The sequence below is a fragment of the Mirounga angustirostris genome, unplaced genomic scaffold (assembly GCF_029215605.1).
Source record: "Mirounga angustirostris isolate CCGP_5_RB_7025 unplaced genomic scaffold, mMirAng1.0.hap1 SCAF_6, whole genome shotgun sequence".
NCBI classification, from domain to species: domain Eukaryota; kingdom Metazoa; phylum Chordata; class Mammalia; order Carnivora; family Phocidae; genus Mirounga; species Mirounga angustirostris.
Window position 1 is genome coordinate 99116885 of NW_026991714.1, and position 19123 is coordinate 99136007.

The window sequence follows — 19123 nt, forward strand, 5'->3', positions numbered from 1 at the left end:
TGGATTGTCTCAAAAATTCTCTCCGCCTGTGAAATTTGTGTTCTCGGGTTCTGGTTAGGTTTTTGATGAAGGTGTAGAACTGTCGTCAAGTAGCTGGGTTGCAGACCCGGAGGGAGAGCCTTTGTATCTCACGTACGGAATCAACTCGTTGAGCAGGGCAAAAGTCGGCATTTCCTGAAGGCGGGGTTTCTGTTTGCTCTGTATTTCATCCAGTATAGACCAGGACTCGAGAGAGACATCTGTCCCTGTGTTTGTTTTCCATTATTTGCTGCGAATAATGGTGGTCATCATCAAGTGGAGAGCTGCCAGGGGCCCTTCAGATGCTTTGTGTAATGAGCCTTCTCTGGAAGAACGGTTCTCCTGGCATCGGTGGAAATGGGAAATGTGGGAAGAAGGTACAAGTAGGAGGCAGCAGGGGCAGGAAGGAAGGTTGAGGCCGAAGATTTGACGAGGTAGTTGGAGGGAAGCCCAGTGCTATAAAAAGAGGCTGAACTTGAAATTAAAGGGGAGGGAAAAACAAACCCAGAACACTGGATTAATCTCTGGCTCTGCTGCTTATTATCGGTCCGATCTTGGAGGCGTCACTTAACTTCCCTGTGCCTCCATTTCCTCATCTGTAAAATGGGTTATCAAACCCAGCTTTCCCCGGCTCAGAGGGCTGCAAGAAGATCAAATGTGCTTTGGAAACCACAAATCACCGTGAGAGTTCCAGTGGGCCCCTGTCCTCCTTAACACTAGTGTCACCTAATTAATTATTTAAGAATTCTTTGGGAGGACCCTTCCCAGCGGATGCAGCCAGTCAGAGGATCCCCACCCTCAGGCCTAACCATGTAGGTCTAGCCCTGGGAAACAAAGATTCAGAATTTTTCAGAAATCACTGGCATCTCTGTGATGCTATAGGGGGAGGAGGCCGAAGAAAGGGGAAAGCAAAGGCAGGCTGTCTCACTCCCACCCTGGTATCCCACAGAATGTGGAGGAGCCCCCAGATGGCAGCAGTGTGGTGACGGGACACCGTGACTCTAATCGGGGAACCAACCTGAGATGAAATAGATGCCCATTGTTATGGAGGGCAAGTAGGTATTTGGGGGATTCATTCCCTGATAAAGAATATCGGACTCAGGAGCCTTCTGGTTGTAGCTGAAAAAAATCGAACTCAAATGTGTATAAGCAAAAAGAGCAAAATTTTAGGTTTATAGAACTGGGAAATCTAGTTGTAAGTTGGTTTCTGTATCCTGGGACTCACCTGTCCCTTATTCTTTCAGTCTGTGTGTTGGCTGCATTCAAAGGCTGCCTCTTCCTTCGGTGGCAGCCAAAGCTGACAGCCGCCTCAGAACCGATGATCCCAGCGGTGGTCTTGGAGAGGGCGATGATTGGCTGACTCGGGTCATGTGCCCATCCTGAGCCAGTCATGATGGCCAGGGTGGGAGACTCTGGATGCTCCTGGATCATGCACCTGGATCACACATTGGTCCCCCTAGAGATGGAGCAGGGGTTCAGCCTAGCCCCAACCTCAGATGAAGAATGGGGAGGATAGTTATCTAAAGAGATGCTAGACAGCCCCCAAAGTTTACTGGAAATCTTGCTGCCCTTACCAGAAGTCATTCCTGGGTATCGTTTGCCTTGGCAGAGAATAGGACCGGACACACATGCATTTGACCCAGCCAGTTCTTTTGAACTAGCAGCAAACACTGATTCCCTGCTGTGTACAAGACTTAGCACGGGGGAAGGAAGGAAGCATGTTACATTGCCCTCGCCTTCAAGTCGCTTATCATCCAACTGAGGAAGATAGGACACATAACGTAAAAGATCATGAGCATCACAATATTTGCAAGTATGTGAGCAACTAAGAAGAGGGAGGCGTTCCGGCAGTGCAAAGGCATGCCCACGAGCAAGTCATTCAGCTGGATTGGTTGAGCTTTGTCCCACGTCTCCCGAGCTGCAAATGTGATTTACAGAAGGAGGTGCCACCTGCCATTTCTTTGAGCAATTACACACGCACCCTGGAACCAGGGGAACTGCTCAGGGAAGGATCAGGAACTGCACTGGGCTTGACAATGACCCCTTGTAAACTGCCCTCTGGGAAAGGCCCTCCTCAAATCGGTCAACTCCCACCTGCAGCTGTGGGGGGTGTCCAGTGTTTAGTGTTGTCTTGACATCTCAAGGTCACCTTTTCTGGTTGCCGTCTCTGACTCAAACTTCTTCTTGGGACCCTGTTGACCCGTACTTGTTGAACAAAGGAGCAGGGGAGAGCTGGAGTGGGCGGACCACAGCAGGCGACTGGGATGGAGCAGGGGGCTTTGCGGAGTTGCAGAAGTGGGGCCCAGCCCCGTGTACCCTAAGGCCAGATTCTTCCGGTTATCGGCAGCTGAGGTCATTTTCACTTATCCTGCTTGAAAAACTTCAGGCCTGGGTCCTGCTGAGGTGCTGCCTGAAACCTGACTCCGTCCTGCAGCAGGGGCTGAAAGCTCTCACCTGATCTGTGTCGGCACCGCTAACCGGCAGCTCCCGCGCAGACACCTGGAACCTGAGCACAAGAAACTGCTTTCACTTAAGACCTTTGATTCAACTGAAAAGGAGACTTTTGACCATGCTAGCAACCGAAGAACGGGTCATGCTATTTTTTTTTTAAGTTATGATGTAAAGTCGGTGTAAAACAGGAAAGAAATAAATACATGTTTATTCAAACATTAAAGCAGTAAAAAATTAAGTTAAAACGTTGAAACAAAGCAAAAAGCACCCATAATTTCATACTAGCACGGTGTTCGCCTTTGAGCCCGTTCATCTGCACAAGTGGCTTATAGAATTGTTTACCGTACTGAGTGTGCATCGTCTTCATTGGAGAACAGGGAGGAACAAAACCAAAAGTCGTGGATGTTGAGGAACCCCAGAAAGAAAGGCGGCCATTCTGGTGGTGCTAAAGTCTCACTCCACTGCCGCCTTGGGGATCTGTGTCCACGAGGTCTGTCCGGCAGGCAGATGGAGCCAGTGGTGGTGACTTTGAGCTTTGGATTCACGTTCTGGCTCTGCCACGTAGCTTGTGTGCCTGGGCTAGTCACCTAACCCCTCCCGGCCTTTACTTGCTCACCTGCAAAATGGAGATCACAGTAGTACCTACTGCACAGGGTTGAGGGAGTTAAAAATAAAATGATGCGTATGAAGGACATAGCAACTGGAGTGCACAGAGGCTTAGTGAATGTCAGTTGATGGTAAAATAAAGTGCTTTTGATATTCTAGTAATTCGTCCTCCTGAGAGGAGCCACCTTATACCGAATTCAGTTATTTAACTAGGTAAGCACCATGGGGATTAAGGTTCTGATGGGAACCCCTAAGAAAACTCTAAACTGGGCGCCTGGCTGGCTCAGTCAGTAGAGCACGTGACTGTTGATCTCAGGGTTGTGAGTTTGAGCCCCACGCTGGGTGTAGAGATTACTTAAAAATAAAATCTTAAAAAAAAAAACAACTCAAACCAAAAAACCTTCTAAACGGATTTGAACAACCCACAAAGTCTGGGTCAGAATTTCCTACCAATCTGTGACATCTGCTTATAGAAGCAATTTAAAACCAGTGGCATCATGTGGTATATTCATACAATGGAATATAATTCAGTCATAGAAATGGACTAGGTACTGATACATGCCACAACATAGACGAACCTTGAAAACATCAGAAACATCAGCTATAGTGGGTGAAAGAAGCCATCCACAATAGACCACCTCTTGTATGAATCCATTGGTATGAAATGTACAGAGTAGGAACATCTAGAGAGACAGACAGTAGATTTGTGGTCATTGGTGCATAAGAGGGGTTGCCAGGAAGTAGGGAGTGATGACAGCTTGTGGGTACGGAGTTTCTTTCTGGGATGCTGAAAATGTTCTAAAAGTAGGTAGTGGTGATGGTTGTGCAACTCTGTAAATAAACTGAAGAACCACTGACTTCTACACTTTAAAATGAATGAATTGTAACAAACTGGAATTAAAATAAGAACCTTAAAAAAATAAAATGGATGAGTTGTATGATACAGGGATAATTTCTCAATAAATTTCTCAACCGACCAGCACTATGACTGTTTTGTGCTTAATGACCAATAAGCAGGGCTACTTTGAGTGAGTGAGTGATTGGGTCACCAGCCCCCGTGATCAAGCAGCCATAGAGCATTTGTTGAGCTCTCCGGGATGCCATGGGTAAGATGCACACAAGCCCAGGGTGTGGTTTTTTCCCTTAAGGAACTTGAGAGAGAGGTTAAGAATGGGGAAAATTCACTCTGAGAATTCTTTGGTTTGTTCATTGATTCCTTTACCACCTCATGAGTTCAAGTATTTGTTGAGCTCTTACTGTATATTAAACACCATTCTAAGTTCCAGAAATAGAACAGTGTGTCAGAGCTGACCAGTCAGTGGAATCAAATACAAAGATGTGTTTGCTTTATAAAAGAGAAGCTTTTTTTTTCTTCCTAACCATTACCTTAAAAAATAATAAGAAGAAAGCTCAAGAGACCCAAAATAGCCAAAGCAATCTTGAAAAAGAAGAACAAAGTTGGAGGACTTTCACTTCCTTGTTTCAAATTTTTTTTTAATTAATTAATTAATTAATTCATGAAAGTCAGAGAGAGAGAGAGAGAGAGAGAGGCAGAGGCAGAGGGAGAGAAGCAGGCTCCCCGCCTAGCAGGGAGCCCGATGCGGGACTCGATCGCAGGACCCTGGGATCATGACCTGAGCCGAAGGCAGACGCTTAACCGTCTGAGCCACCCAGGCGCACCCCTTGTTTCACATTTTACTACAAAGCGACAATCAAGATGCTGTGGTACTGGCATAAGGATGATAGATCAGTGGATCAGAATTGAGAGTTCAGGATATCAATTATATATCAAAATTGGGGTGGGGGAAGAATTGAGAGTTCAGAAACCCATACATGTATGGTTGCTTGAGTTTTGACAAAGGTGCCAAGACTGTTCAGTGAAGGAAAGAACAGTCTTTTCGCAAATGTTGCTGGGATAAGTGGATATCCACATGTAAAAGAACTAGGTTGGACCCCTGCCTCACACCATAAAGAAAAATCAACTCAGAATGGATCAAATTCTGACATGTAAGAGCTAAAAGTATAAAACTCTTGGCAAGAAACATAGGTGTGAATCTCTGTGACCCTGGTTTTGGCAATGGCTTCTAAGATATGACCCCAAAGGCACAAACAACAAAGGAAAACAAGAGATACAGTGTACTTCGTCAAAATGGAAAACTCGTATGCTTCAGAAGTCACCATCAAGAAAGTGAAAAGACAGTCCACAGAATAAGAGACCATATTTACGAGTCATATATCTGATAGGGACTTAGGTCTAGAATGTGAAAGAACTCTTACAACTCAACACTCCAACGACAACCCCATTTTTAAAACAAGCCAGGGAATCTGAATAGACGTTTCTCCAAAGAAGGCAAAAAATGGCCAAGAAGCTCGTGAAGAGGTGCTCATTGTCATTAGCCAGAGAAATGCAAACCAAAATAAAATAAGAGGATGATAAGAATTGAGGATGTGGAGAAGTTGGAACCTTTATGATTCACAGGTGGGATGGACAATGAGGCAACTCCTCCAGACACCAGTGGCAGTTCCTCAGAAAGTTCAACGTGAGTTACCACTCGACAGCCGTTCTACTTCTAGGTCTATACCCAAGGGAAATAAAGACAGGGCCGCACAAGAAGTTGTGCGGAAGTATCCATAGCAGTGTTACTCATGACCGCCAGAGGTAGAAACGACCCAGATACTCCGTCCACAGACAAACGGGTCAATGAAATGAGGTACCGCCATACCATGGCCTGTTACTTGGCCATACGGAAATGAAGTGCCCGCCCCTGCTACACCAAGATGCTGGCCACAGGCAGCCACGTGCTGTGTGATGGCCTTCCTACGAACTGTCCAGAATGCACACAGCTGTGGGGACAGAGAGTAGGTTAATGGTTGCTTAGGGCAGTGGGGGAAGAGGGTGCTTGCCTGCTTGAGAGGGAGATAGTTAAAGAGTACAGGATTTCTTTTTTGAGGTGATGAAAGCGCTCTCAAACTGGTTCGTGGCAATGGTGGCGTCACTGAATTTATGAAAAGCCGTGGAACTGCCCACTTTAAATGGGTGACGTGTGGTGATTTATATCTCAGTGGTGCCATTGCTGAAAAATAGAGTATTAAAGATGCTTCCGTATGGAAAATGAGATCCCAGACAGACTGGTGTTTATGCTGCTGTGGTACTGATGACTTTGGGGACTCCCGGGGCTCAGGGTGGCAGTGGTGGCTGTCACCCCGGCCTGATTGATACCCGTTGGGGCAGTTGGGGATGTCACAGCAGTAGTAAAATTCACAGATTTTCACTGCATTTTTGGAAGCATGTGTGAGAATTACTAATGAGAAAGAGGGTAAAGAAGGTTAGGTGGTGGCTTGATGGTTTGGGACCCTTCCCATGGCCTCCTCCCCTGCTGCTGTCTGGTGGCCCCGGGCCTACGGTGCCATCACGTGTCCCACTGAGCCCCACCTCAGTCCGTGCACACGCTGGGCCTGAGGATGCCACCGTATCAAGCCAGGTCCCGCTACGTGACCAAGTGGGACTCCTGCTAAAAGCCTTCCCTGGGTAGAAACAACACAGGTACCCGCCGGCAGGTGGGTGGATGGATGGGTGGTAACTGCATGCAGTGGGTTGTAGCAGGCAGCCGCAGAAGGCGGTGAAACTCCGACACATGCAAAACATGACCTTTGAGACATTATGCAGAGTGAAAGAAGCCAGACACAAAAGGCCAAGTATTGTGTGATTCCACTTCTGTCAACTGTCCAGACGAGGCGACTCTGTGGTGACGGCAAGGCGAGACGCGGTGACCCAGGGACTAGGGGAAGAAGAGTGGGGAATGGTTCTAGAGTTTCATCACCCTGTCAGGGCTGAGGGAGAGTCTTGCTGGTGGTGATGCTTGCACAACATTGTACTTAACAGTTTTATGTTATGTAGATTTTACCACAATTTAACCCTCCCCCACCCCGGGGAGTAAGTGGAGGTGTGGCAGGAACTCAAGGCATGGGATGGACCTCACATATGGGGTGTTCTCGGAGTTGAAATGCTGTTTGTATTTTATGGATAACAGTGCTGTCTGGGGGAAAGGGTAGGAATTAGAAAAAGCTTGGGGGGGGGGCGCCTGGGTGGCTCAGTTGGTTAAGCGACTGCCTTCGGCTCAGGTCATGATCCTGGAGTCCCTGGATCGAGTCCCGCATCGGGCTCCCTGCTCGGCAGGGAGTCTGCTTCTCCCTCTGACCCTCCCCGTCTCATGCTCTCTCTATCTCATTCTCTCTCTCAAATAAATAAATAAAATCTTTAAAAAAAAAAAAAAGAAAAAAAAAAAAGAAAAAGCTTGGGGGGGGTCTCTGTATGGCACCCGGGGTCCCCTGCTTGGAGCTGACCAGCCACACGCCGGGCTGGGTTGGGTCCATTTTCCAGACAGGGCAGTGGTTGGGTGAGGTTTGCACGGGAGAGGCAGGCCAGCCGGACGCTGTCAAGAGGCAGGCAAAGCGTGGGTCTTCCCATCACATGTGACCCTGATGTGATACCTGTTGTCTCCCTAAACAGAAAAGGGAGATTTCATTGCCCTGGATCTTGGCGGGTCTTCCTTTCGAATTCTGAGGGTACAAGTGAATCATGAGCAAAACCAGAATGTTCACATGGAGTCCGAGATTTACGACACCCCGGAGAACATCGTGCACGGCAGTGGAAGCCAGGTGGGTCCCCCCGCTCCCTTCTGATCAGCCCCAGCGGGCTCATACCTCTGGGAACCAGCCCCCCAAGCTCTGGTGTCTGAGCCCCTGGAAGGAGTCCCTCATAGGTCACATGGAGAGGGGCTGCTGGGTGGAAGGGTGTGACCATCTAAAGAGAGCCCACCGTCTGGGAAAATTGGTGCATGGGAGGGAGGCCACTGGGACTTGCACAGGCTGGAGGGTGTGAGGAGGGGGCCCGGCAGCTCTGTGGGTAAATGTATTCATTTCCTAAGGATCCTGGGGTTGGCTCCTCAGTGCAGGTTTCGCAGAGCCCTTGGGTGAAAACAGCCCTTCTTCCAAGTCATTGGCCTCCCCCGCAGCTCACCTGGAGCCCAGGCCTCACAGGGTCTGGCGGTCACCTTGTAGGGCATCAGGAATTTGAGCTCATGGCCCAAGCGCTAGTGAAGGGCTCCTGGCTACTGATTTAATAGCCTCCTGAGAGTCCTTGGTACAGAAAGGCACCATCCCCTTCCCTCACATCTGATACCTGAGGCCCATCCCCATGATGGGGCACCCCCCGGAAGGGCTGTCTTCCTTAGCTGGCCAAGGGGCTGTGGGCAGGATCGGAAGGGCCCATTGCCCTTGCCCCGTCCCTCTAGCTGTGGTGCGTGGTGGGGGTCCACGCTCACTGAGGACCCTGTGATCGCGGTTTCCGGTCGTTCGGGGTCCCGTCAGCCTGCAGTGTATGGGAGCTGCTCCTCCCGCTGTCAGAGATGCTCTGGCTCCTGTGGTCTGTAGCTCGCCTCCCGAGTCATGGTTGCTGCCCAGGATTTGTATTCCGAGCTTGCCAAATACTTGCTTTAGGAAGGGTGTGTTCACGTCAAGGTTCATGACTAAGTTCGCCAGAAAACTCATTTGTCCTGACCTGGACTTTGAGATGAGACCCAGGAGCCTTCTCCTCTGGACTCTGCTTTGTTTCTAAATTAATGTGGGTGGGGCCCGGGGCCAGCAGTTAATGTGGGTGGGGCCTGGGGCCAGCGCTCCACTGGTTTTGTTTTGGTTTTTTTTGGTCTGAGAGAAAAGGGCTAATCCCAGCCTTTCATCTGCTCCTGGGGGCTTGGGTTCAGAGCTTTTCCGACTGTGTCACGGGGAGCATTGAAGAAGGCACTGTCTCCAGAACGGATGAGTGTATCACTCATTGGATGGCCCTGCCTGGAGACTCCCCTGCTTTCCCCTCCTGCTGGGCTGCAGAAACCGGCCCATGCTTATGCATGCGGGCTGCTAGCTGCGAGGTCTCCTAATCCTGCCCAGTGGTTGCTGCATTATCCTTCCTGCAAGTAGCCAGCAGCCTCGAGTTGGCGTCCTGCTCTTTCCATCTGGCAGCAAGTGCTGACCCGTCACAGTCTGTTCTCCACGGGCCTTGGGTTGAGCCACCTCTGCTGCCTTCACCATCAGGACTGTCCCCCGTGCTGAGACATTCCTGTGTGCTTTGGCTTGACCTTTTAGGAGCAGGGTTTGTAAATTAAGGGGGTGCCCCCCAACAGGTGCACACTTGGCTATATATTCACTTCCACAGTGACTACTTACTGCGCCCCCGGGACCTCATCTGTCCCAGCCTCTGTCCCCATCTTCTCAGCTCCAGGGTCACTGTTTCCTGCTGTCTGTTTCTGCTCCTTCCCCTTTCAAGCAGTCCGCAAAGAAAAGGCAACAAAGGTGATGACAATGGCGGTAATGATGATGTATTATTATAGCAGTACTTCCACAGTGCTCGCTAGGTACCTGTCACTGACATCAGCACTTTGTATGGATTAACTCATTTCGTCATCATTCCCATTTTACAGATGAGAAAACGGAGGCTCATATGTTAAGCAGCCAGCCTGTTGGGTCACACAGCTCATAAATGATAGAGCTGGGATTTGCACCCACGTAGTCTGTTTCCAGTTGTTACAGTTTCAGCAAGGTGGAACCCTCTGAGCCTGGCTCTTGTCTTTATCGTCTTTAAAATTTTTTGATGGTGAAGAAATGTGAGGGCTGTGGGCAAGGAGGAGAGTCCAGCGGCTGAGGAAGAGGGTTGGCAGTTGAAAATAGGGATGAAACAGGAAGCTGTTCTTCAGAAGTTTGGTTTGAGGTTAGACATAAGTTTCAGGGGACCATTTTTCCGATCAACCTGTAGAATATGGTAGGAGGCCAAGGGCCCCATTGTGCCCGTGAAGCAACTCAGACTCAGTTTGTGAATAGCCCTGAATTCACGGGTTGTGATCTCATCTTCTGTAATATGCAGGAATTTTAAATAGATTTTTAAACCTTTTATTTGGAATAATATTAAACTTACGGAAAAGTTTTAAGATACAAAGAGCTCCCATATATACCCTCATCCAGATTCCCCAACTGTTACCTATTTGCTTTATCTTTTTCGTCTCCCCACCTTACACACACACACACACACACACACACACACACACACACGCTATCCCAAAAAGTTCAGTTCATCTTGGAGGCATAAATGCAGCCTTCTTAAAAGTTATTTATTTAGTTTGGGAAATTTTGAATAATAAATATTTAAATTTTTGTTTTCCTCATTTTTACCCTTTTCAATTGGAGAAACAATCTCTGGGGATTTTTAAAATAATGATCATGTTGTTAGGGAAGAAAAAAATAATGCTTTTTTAGACACAAGAATTTTGAGCCCAGCGAGGCCGGCTAGCTTCCCTCCCTGGTCGGTCACAGACACGGGCTAGCATGGTGGGAGCTTCGGGGTGCTTTGAGCAGGCTGGGAGCTCCTGGGCTGTGGGCATTTCCTTCTTAACAGAGCACTGCAGGTGGCTGTGTTTGGCTTGGATCTGGGAGCTGTTATAGCGCCTCATCCGTGCGCATCCATTTCTGCAGGCTGCCTTCTCCCTGCTACTTCCTGCTGCCTTCCTTCCACCCTGCTTCCGCCCCGCCAGCCATCTCTGCTGAGGGCCACAGGGGGGCCTGGGGCTTGTGACAGCAGATGACGTGGGGCTTGCTGACGGACTTCGTAATGGGTTTATATTACTTAGAAATGTGGGTCACAGGAAGCTTAGCCGGGCTCCTCCAGGGAAGGTGGTCATGTGTCTCTCCAGTCATAGTCACTGGCTGCAGGCACAGTCTGAGTAAGAGTGACTCGGGGACAGAGGCTCCTAAATCAAAATTGGCGGGTTTTCCTTTACCCCGGCAGCAAAGTCAGACCTTAGAGCTGGGTCAGGAACCTCTGGGGAAAGTTGGGGATAGGAGTAATGACTTCTGGCCCCCTCTCGAGGATATCCCTGCAAGGAAAGCTTTCAGGAAGATAGCCTTGTCTGGGAATATGGGCTGGGATTGCTTTCTGTGACCATGTGGTTGGCCCTGCCAGCACTGCCTTCTTCTGGCCTTTTGGAAGCTCTGTAGCTGTGTCAGCCCCATACATAAGGGAGGTCTAGTGTTATGACAGCCATGTGAAAAAGACGGGGTTACCTGGACTGTGGCTTGGTTGCCAAAAGAGCATATATATGCTTTGATTATATTAATAGAGGTATAGAGCTAAGGAAAAGGGAGGTTCTTCAACTAAACCCTTCTGTGTTCAGAACACATATGAAACATTATATTCAATTCTGGATACATTTTAGAGATGAGGGGAGGTATTAGAGAGATCCAAAAAGGTTGCCTTGGAGGTGGTCAGCCTTCCATCATTGAGAGTATTCATGCAGAGACTAGGGAAACCGTGGTCTGTGCTCTTTCTAGTGGCTCCTAAGATGTGTATGTATATCCCAGGCAATGTGTCATGGAGCAGGCGAACTTAAGTTAAAATCCACTAAATGCAACGAGAATGAATAGTCTACTAAGACACATGACAGGTGGGTGATTCTCCCACACATCATGTCGAGGGAAAGAAGGCGGACACCAAAGAGTGCACCCGCCCTGCTTTTCTCTGTAGTAGACAGATGGCAGAGCGGATCCAGAGCGACTGCCAAGCACCCTTGTGGGGTTAGGTGCTGGCAGTGACCGCAAGGGGCGCGAGGGAGGGGTCTGGGTGCTGGCAGAGCTGTGTTCCTTGACATGGGTGCTGGTGACACAGGCGGGTGGGCTGGAGAGAATCCAGTGAACTCTGTGCTTCAGATGTGTGCACTTTTCTGTGCGTGCGTATCCGACTTCAGTAAAATAAAAAAAGGATAGTCTGAAGATTGTGAAATCACGCAAGTGGGCTAGAGGCTCTGGAACTGCACATAGAATTTTTGGAATTTGCACAGACCGAGGTAGATAGAGATAGAGATCCAGATCCAGAGACGGGGCCAGACACCACTCCACCCACTGCCCGGGTATTATGGAGGGGTGAGGGGATTTTCTATTCCTTTAAACTTTCCTGAGCACCCAGTGAGACATATTAGTGACCGCCGATAGGCTAGTTCTGATCGAAGGGTTTGAACTGCTTCCTATGCTGTGCTGCCCTGCAGGGAAGTCTCTTTTTAAGGGACTCTTTCTCTAGCATTCACACCCAGCGTGGCTTTCCCAGCAGGGCTGTGGGGTGGCGCGGGGGTGGTGCGGGGTGCCGTGGGGATGGGCAGCCAGCGTGGCCACTCTCTTTTCCGTGTGTGCAGAGGGCTCCCCTTTCTCCCTCCTGACTGCTCTCTTGTGCTTCCTCCAGCTTTTTGATCACGTGGCTGAGTGCCTGGGAGACTTCATGGAGAAAAGAAAAATCAAGGACAAGAAATTACCTGTGGGATTCACGTTTTCTTTCCCTTGTCGGCAGTCCAAAATAGACGAGGTAAGCACATGCTGGGATTGGCGGGCCCCACAGAGGCCCCAGAGTGGGAAAGACGACGAGCCCTTTTCCTGACTCTTTGTCCCTTTTGCTCACCAGATGGACGGCCTGCATATCTTGTATTTCTCAAGAAACATTTGTAGGAATTAATGTGAGGGCATGTTGTTGTGTTTGTCTTTCAATTACTTAAGTGATTTCCAAATTTCTGGAGATGAGCCATGATGTTTAGGTAGGTGGGGACATTTATGAAACACAAGCAAGTGAAAGCATCGCAAGTGGGTTTGGTGACAGTGGAGAGAGGCGGGCAAGCCTTTTGTCAGGGTTGTGCAATGTGGGGTTTACCTGGAGGCCGTCCTGGGAATGGGGAGTCTGGTCAGGACCCCACTTCTCGGGTGCCCGGGCCACCTCTCCAGAGCTTCTGCCCGCGGGCAGCTCCAGCCCCAGAGAGGCCCTTTTTGACCTTCGGGTGGGTCGTTGTGCCCACGCTGTTGTAGCTCATTGTTCATTCATTCATCTGCTTAGCAGGGAGGGACTCAGACATACCCTGTGGCACCATCGTACCTCAGACTGCAGGGAGACAGAATAAGTAGGTGCAGCTGGTTCCTTTTCTTTTTTTCTTTTTTTTTTAAGATTTTTATTTATTCATCTAACAGATAGAGAGACAGCGAGAGAGGAAACACAAGCAGGAGGAGTGGGAGAGGGAGAAGCAGGCTTCCCGCGGAACAGGGAGCCCGATGTGGGGCTCGATCCCAGGACCCTGGGATCATGACCTGAGCCGAAGGCAGACGCTTAATGACTGAGCCACCCAGGCGCCCCCAGCTGGTTCCTTTTCTACACGAGAGACAGAAAACACACACAGCAAGCAACCTGTGAACAAACTCCTCATAATAGGGACCCTGAGAGTTCACGTTACCGAGGGTCCCTCGGGTGCCAGGCTCTGTCCTAAGGCGCACTCTGCAATGAACACGGTATCTTCCAACACGCCTGTGCATGAAGTGCTTGTGATTCCCAGGTTACAGATGAGGACACTGAGGCTAGCAGGAGTCAGGAACCTGCCCAGGACCACGCAGCCGGGAAGCAGCAGAGCCCAGATGCGCTCTGGGCAGTTTGGCTCCAGAGCCTGTGCTCCTAACCAGTCTGCTTTCCTACAGGATAGTCACGTTGGTGCACATGGCCCCCTCCACGCTTCTGGGCAGCTCCCTTGTACCTCTTTATCGGCAGGGTAAGCGCCCTGTCCCAGGCACTGCTTCATGCCCCTGGAGCCCGTCCATCTGGGTCATTTGTGTAATCACATCATGTTGGAGCAAGAGGGGGCTTGAGAGCTCAGTAGGCCAAGCCCCTCATTCCCCAGATGGAGAACCAGGCCTCCTGAGGTCACAGGGCTCATTAACGGCGGATCTAGGACCAGAATCCCATATGCTCCCATCGCCCTTCCTCCCTCCTCTCCCCCCATTGAAGACCTCTGAGACACTGCGGTCCCCCTGTCCCCATCAGGACTGCCGTGGCCCGTCCAGACTCTCTGGTGTCTGGCATTGCGACACCTCCAAGATGTTCGGATCACTTTGGCCTCCACGGTGTCTTCCCGAACCTTTCTCAAAGCCTGTTCTTGGTACTAAGTTTCCCTTGGCTTCTGAGAGTGGAGACATGACAGTCATGTCCCCCCGGGCAGAGAGGTGGGGGTGGCCTGGGAGTGAAGTGACTGCTTGACCTAGCTCTGTCGTCAGTGACCCCTGCCCGGGTGCTATCCCCTTGCAGCCGGGCTAGACCCTGGGAGAGGACAGGGAGTAGATGGGGCTGCCCCACAGAAGCTGTGATCTTCCAGGGAGGAAGGCATTGCGGAAGGGGGAGAGAATGTCCTCAGAGGCAGGAGAGCCCCCAGGGCAGGGCAGATATGTCTGCTAGAGGGGCTTTGTGGGCAGAGGGGCTAGAGGCACCCCCCCCGCCACAGGCCTTGACCCCCCCTTCCAGGGAGGGCTTCCTGGGGCGGGCCGCACTGCCTGCTGGGAAGCCGGTGGACCATAGACTAATTACCCATCTGGTGGGGGGTTGCCCAGGCCCACTCTTCAAGGCTACCTGGAACCTTCAGGATCGTCCAAGTCTAGATCAGCTGCCTTATTCCACAGACGAGCAAAGTGACCCTCAGAGGAATCTGGGGAGCTGCCCACAAGGAAGTGGGCAGAGGTGTGAGAATGGGACTGGCCTCCTGATTTCCAGCTCCACATTCTTTCCACAGCATACTCTCTGAGGCTTTTGGGGGTTGGGGTAGAGGGGAAGAAAACAGTGTCCAGGGGCTTCTGGAATGCCTGGCTTAGGAACAGGCTGCTGCTGAGCAAAGAACCACAAAGTCTCCCGTGCACTCCTCCTTCTGTGCATCTCACGGGGCTGTGCGGTTTTCACCGTGAGCGGGGGCAGGCTGTGTGCGGGCAAGTGCCCCATCCCTGTGGCACCCCCAGAGGCCCACGGGGCCCGAATGAGAGCTCTGCCCTGTCCTGCCGCATGTGTGGCAACCTTGTCCATTCAGAGAAAAAACAGTCAAGTATAACAATTATTTTTTTTGAGTATCTTTGATTAAAAAAACCCACAAAAGCAATATGTAAAGCTATTTATTTAGATAATATAAAGATGTAAAGCAAAGAGTAAAATTTCTACCCTTCCCGATTCCCAAGTGAGTGACCATTGGCTGTCTAGCCTTTTTGATGTTTCTCCATTAATCCACAAACAGAAACGAGCCCTATTGTATAAATAGTGGAGTTGCTGCTTACAAATGGGAGTTAAAAGTTGGGGAAGAGGCGTAACTCATATTTAGTCAGTATTATCCTTAAATCTCTAGCACCTGGCTTTAGAAGTTCAGCGGCCAAGAATTGCCTTGGCATTTTGTCTCTCTTCCCCATTTGGCTCTGCCTGTCTTCCCTCGGGGTTGTGGGAGCTGGGCTCTGGCTCGCCAGTGGGGAGGGGTGGTCAGGTAATAACGGGGATTTCTCCTGTTCTCTTTTTACTTGAAGTCTGGCTGTGCAGTTGACATCCAGGTAGATTTGCACGCTGGGTGACGCCACTGTCCTGGCCAGCCACCGGCTGGATTCTAGTGTGAGCCGCACAGTTTTTTCCATGGCAGCGCCCAGAGAAATCCGTCCTGCAGACGGATAGACAGGAGATGGGACGGAGTCTGGCTCTGAGGTTACCCAGTGTGATCTGGAGGGAGCCGCCTGTCCTCTCTGGGCCTCTGCTTGGTCACTGCCCTTGAGCAGCCTCCCCAGGGACCTGGGGGTTCTGCAGGTCTCCCAGCCCTTGTCCAACCCCCATCTGCTCTCCTTTGCAGGGCATCCTGATCACCTGGACAAAGAAATTTAAAGCGAGTGGAGTGGAGGGAATGGATGTGGTGAAGCTGCTTAACAAAGCCATCAAAAAGCGCGGGGTAACTTTTCTCGGGGCCACCTGTCCCTGCTGCGTGGAGGTGGGGCGGTGTGGGGAGGAGGCTGGGGTCTGAACCAGACTGAGGCCCTTCCTGGGGGCGGTAGTGCATGGCCGGCGGCATCACACGGGGTGTCTTGAAGACCTAGGCCGATGACCGGGGAGGGCCCACAGCCCAGAAGGTCAGGGTGGTTCAAAGCAGGGTTGTTAGAAGCGCTGCCCGGAGGGCCGAGGCCTGGGGCGGGGGCTGCCTCCTTCTGACAGGAGCTCTGGGCTGTGCGGGGGCAGCTGACGCAGGCAGGTGCAGCCTGCGTGGTTGGAACAAGGGCCGTCAGCACAGGGCTGGAGTGCGTGGTTTGCGGAGGGCTGTGGCTCCGGGCGTGAAATCCATTCGGAAAAGAATCCTGAGCCAGATAGTGAAGGTGACCGTGCAGTTTCCATAATGTAATCGCTGCTCTCTAATCCAGCTGATCTGAGGGCCAGCAGTAACGAGAGCAGCACCCCCCACCCCCGGCTCTGAACACGGGGGCTCGCTGGCCATGCCCTCCGTGACCTCTGCTCCCATGTGAGAGTGGGCGGTGACACGCCCATTCTGTGTCCCCAGGACTACGATGCCAACATTGTGGCCGTGGTGAATGACACGGTGGGGACCATGATGACCTGTGGCTATGATGACCAGCAGTGTGAAGTCGGCCTCATCATCGGTAACATCACCCCTTTCCTCATGCCCGCCCTCAGCCAGTGTTTCCAGAAGGCGCAGGCAGCCTCCTCTCAGGGTTTGGTGCGGTCGCAGCTTCTGAACTGGTCTCTCTCTCCAAGGCACTGGCACCAATGCCTGCTACATGGAGGAACTGAGGCACATTGACCTGGTGGAAGGCGATGAGGGGAGGATGTGCATCAACACAGAATGGGGGGCCTTCGGGGACGACGGGTCGCTGGAAGACATCCGCACTGAGTTCGACCGGGAGATAGACCGTGGCTCTCTCAACCCTGGGAAGCAGCTGTGAGTCCCACTTTTCTGACCAGTCGTGTGCATGACTTTGGGGATACTTAGCCAAAGATGTGGGGTTGAGATGAGAGGGGCAGAAAGGGAGGTGATCACAAAGCGAGAAGCCCATCAAATTTGCACGATCCGCCACTCCTTTGGATAGATTCACGGCTGTGGTGTCTGCAGCTTTAAAAGCAGGTTTTAAATGATTTTCTCTTTGTCAAATTATGCTATAATTGTGTCCTGGTAAAAAATATGAAGATGAAGAGTGCAGAAGCATTAGTATAGAGCTAGGGTTTCAAAACCCTCGTGCATTGCATTCAAAACCCACTAGCATTGCCGCTGGGTGCGGAGCGAGGCCACGTAGGAGGCAGGGTGGCTGGCGAGTAGGGAGAGGGAGTGTCCTGAGAGCTCTGTGCCTGGCTCCGAGGATACAGAGGAGCCCCTTCCGGTCTGGCACTTAGAGCTAGTTGGGGAGGAATGTCCCACGTGTGAACGTCTGTCATGCAGAGGAGTGGGTGTAAACCTTTCGAGCCCAGAGAATGGAGAAACTTCTCCCATGTTATGTATGGGCAGATGGGTCAGAGTTGATAAAGAGCATCAGACTTATTGGGCAGGTTATTTTTGGCCTTGGTGAGCTCCTGGCTACAGAGGTATGAGTGACATTATTCAGGGCAGTGTGGGCATTTCTTGATTTGAGCTACTTAGTTCCTGAAGCGCATGCTCCTATTTCTCTATGATGCCGGTGGGCTGCTAGCTCTCTCTGATTGCCCTCCCAACAGCTTCATCCTGGGGTTGGATGCTGTCGATGTGCTGAGAGATGTTCATTGACCCTGTTGGCTTAATAGTCCTTATCTTGTGCCAGGGAGACATGGGAGTTCATCTGTCATTTTGAAACCCATCACCCAAAGATCTCCATATCCCGGGCTCGATGATTGGGCTTTCCACCACCCGAGTAAATGGAATTGCATAAATGGCCAGCCTCCCTCCACCGAGAATGGTGGTGGTGAATAAACTGGGTTCCTCAGTAAGAGAATGTCAAGTTCTTAGACTCAGAGTTGAACATCTGCTTTGCATCCTGAGACTGGGGTACCAGCTTGAGATAAAGGAGGCCAATTCCAAAGCTCTGACAGCCAAAGGTTTTTTTTTTCCCCCCAATCCATTCACCTAACTTGCAGTACTAAAACCTGACCCCACCTGACATGAAACTATTTACCGTGCCTACTCATACGGTTCACTGGAGAGCTACGGATGTGCTTGATTTTACTGCTGTTTCAGGTACCTCTGGGGATATTCTGTAATATGTGCATATGCATCATATTGCATCTCTAAAATCCTCACATTTCCACATTCCCAAGCATATGTGACCGCAGGGGTTTCAGATAAGAGATTAGGTACCTGTCGTGACTGTCAGTCACTTAATGAGAAGGGCAGGTAACTGCCTCCTCAGTGGAGCAGGGCCAGTTACCTGTGATGACTGAGCAGATAGGACCCAGGCCCTTGTCTGTATCCTTTGCCCCAGTGTGGGGATCCCCCGTGGCTTGGATGGAAACCTGGATTTCTCTGCCATCCGTTTTGAAGTATTTCTGAATTTTCTAAAGGGCTGAACTATATCCCTAGGCTGAACTGTGAACCGGGCTCACAGTTGCCTTGCAATAAACACTTTTGGAGTGGTGGCTGGATGGATGCATGGAGAGAGATGGATGGATGGATAGACAGTGGATAGGGAGGGGGGATGTGATGGAGAGGTGGATGGGTGGATGGGGATGGATAGATGAAGGATGGGGGAGATGGGGAGATGGATGGATGGATGAATGGGGGATGGAGGATGAATGGATGGAGGATGTGGGGTTGGGGGACGGATGGATGGACAGAGGTTGGGGGGATGGAGCATGAATGGATGGGGGCTTGGGGATGGATGGATGGATGGATGGATGGTGGATGGGAGGTGGCTGGATGGCTAGCAGATGGGTGGGTAAATAAATAGGGGAATGCGTGAAAGAGTGAAGGGTGAGGTGAAGTTCGTCTTCTCTAGTATGTTTCCCTGTGAACTGATCACCAGAGGTCAGGTCTTGTTAAGAACAATGCTGAAGGGCGCCTGGGTGGCTCAGTCGTTAAGCGTCTGCCTTCGGCTCAGGTCATGATCCCAGGGTCCTGGGATCAAGTCCCACATCGGGCTCCCTGCTCAGCGGGAAGCCTGCTTCTCCCTCTCCCACTCCCCCTGCTTGTGTTCCTGTTCTCGCTGTCTCTCTCTGTCA

General features: G+C 50.8%; 1 protein-coding gene across 2 annotated transcripts in view; it reads left to right on the forward strand.

Annotated features, from left to right (window-relative positions):
* HK1 (hexokinase 1) overlaps nt 1-19123 on the forward strand; it is a 79093-nt gene that overhangs the window by 23190 nt on the left and 36780 nt on the right. For both annotated transcript variants that reach the window (XM_064594737.1, XM_045877971.3), the window contains exons 3-7: nt 7586-7734; nt 12353-12472; nt 15786-15881; nt 16482-16581; nt 16697-16880. In XM_064594737.1, coding sequence (XP_064450807.1) covers nt 7586-7734; nt 12353-12472; nt 15786-15881; nt 16482-16581; nt 16697-16880 — 649 coding nt within the window. The remainder of the gene's footprint in view (nt 1-7585; nt 7735-12352; nt 12473-15785; nt 15882-16481; nt 16582-16696; nt 16881-19123) is intronic.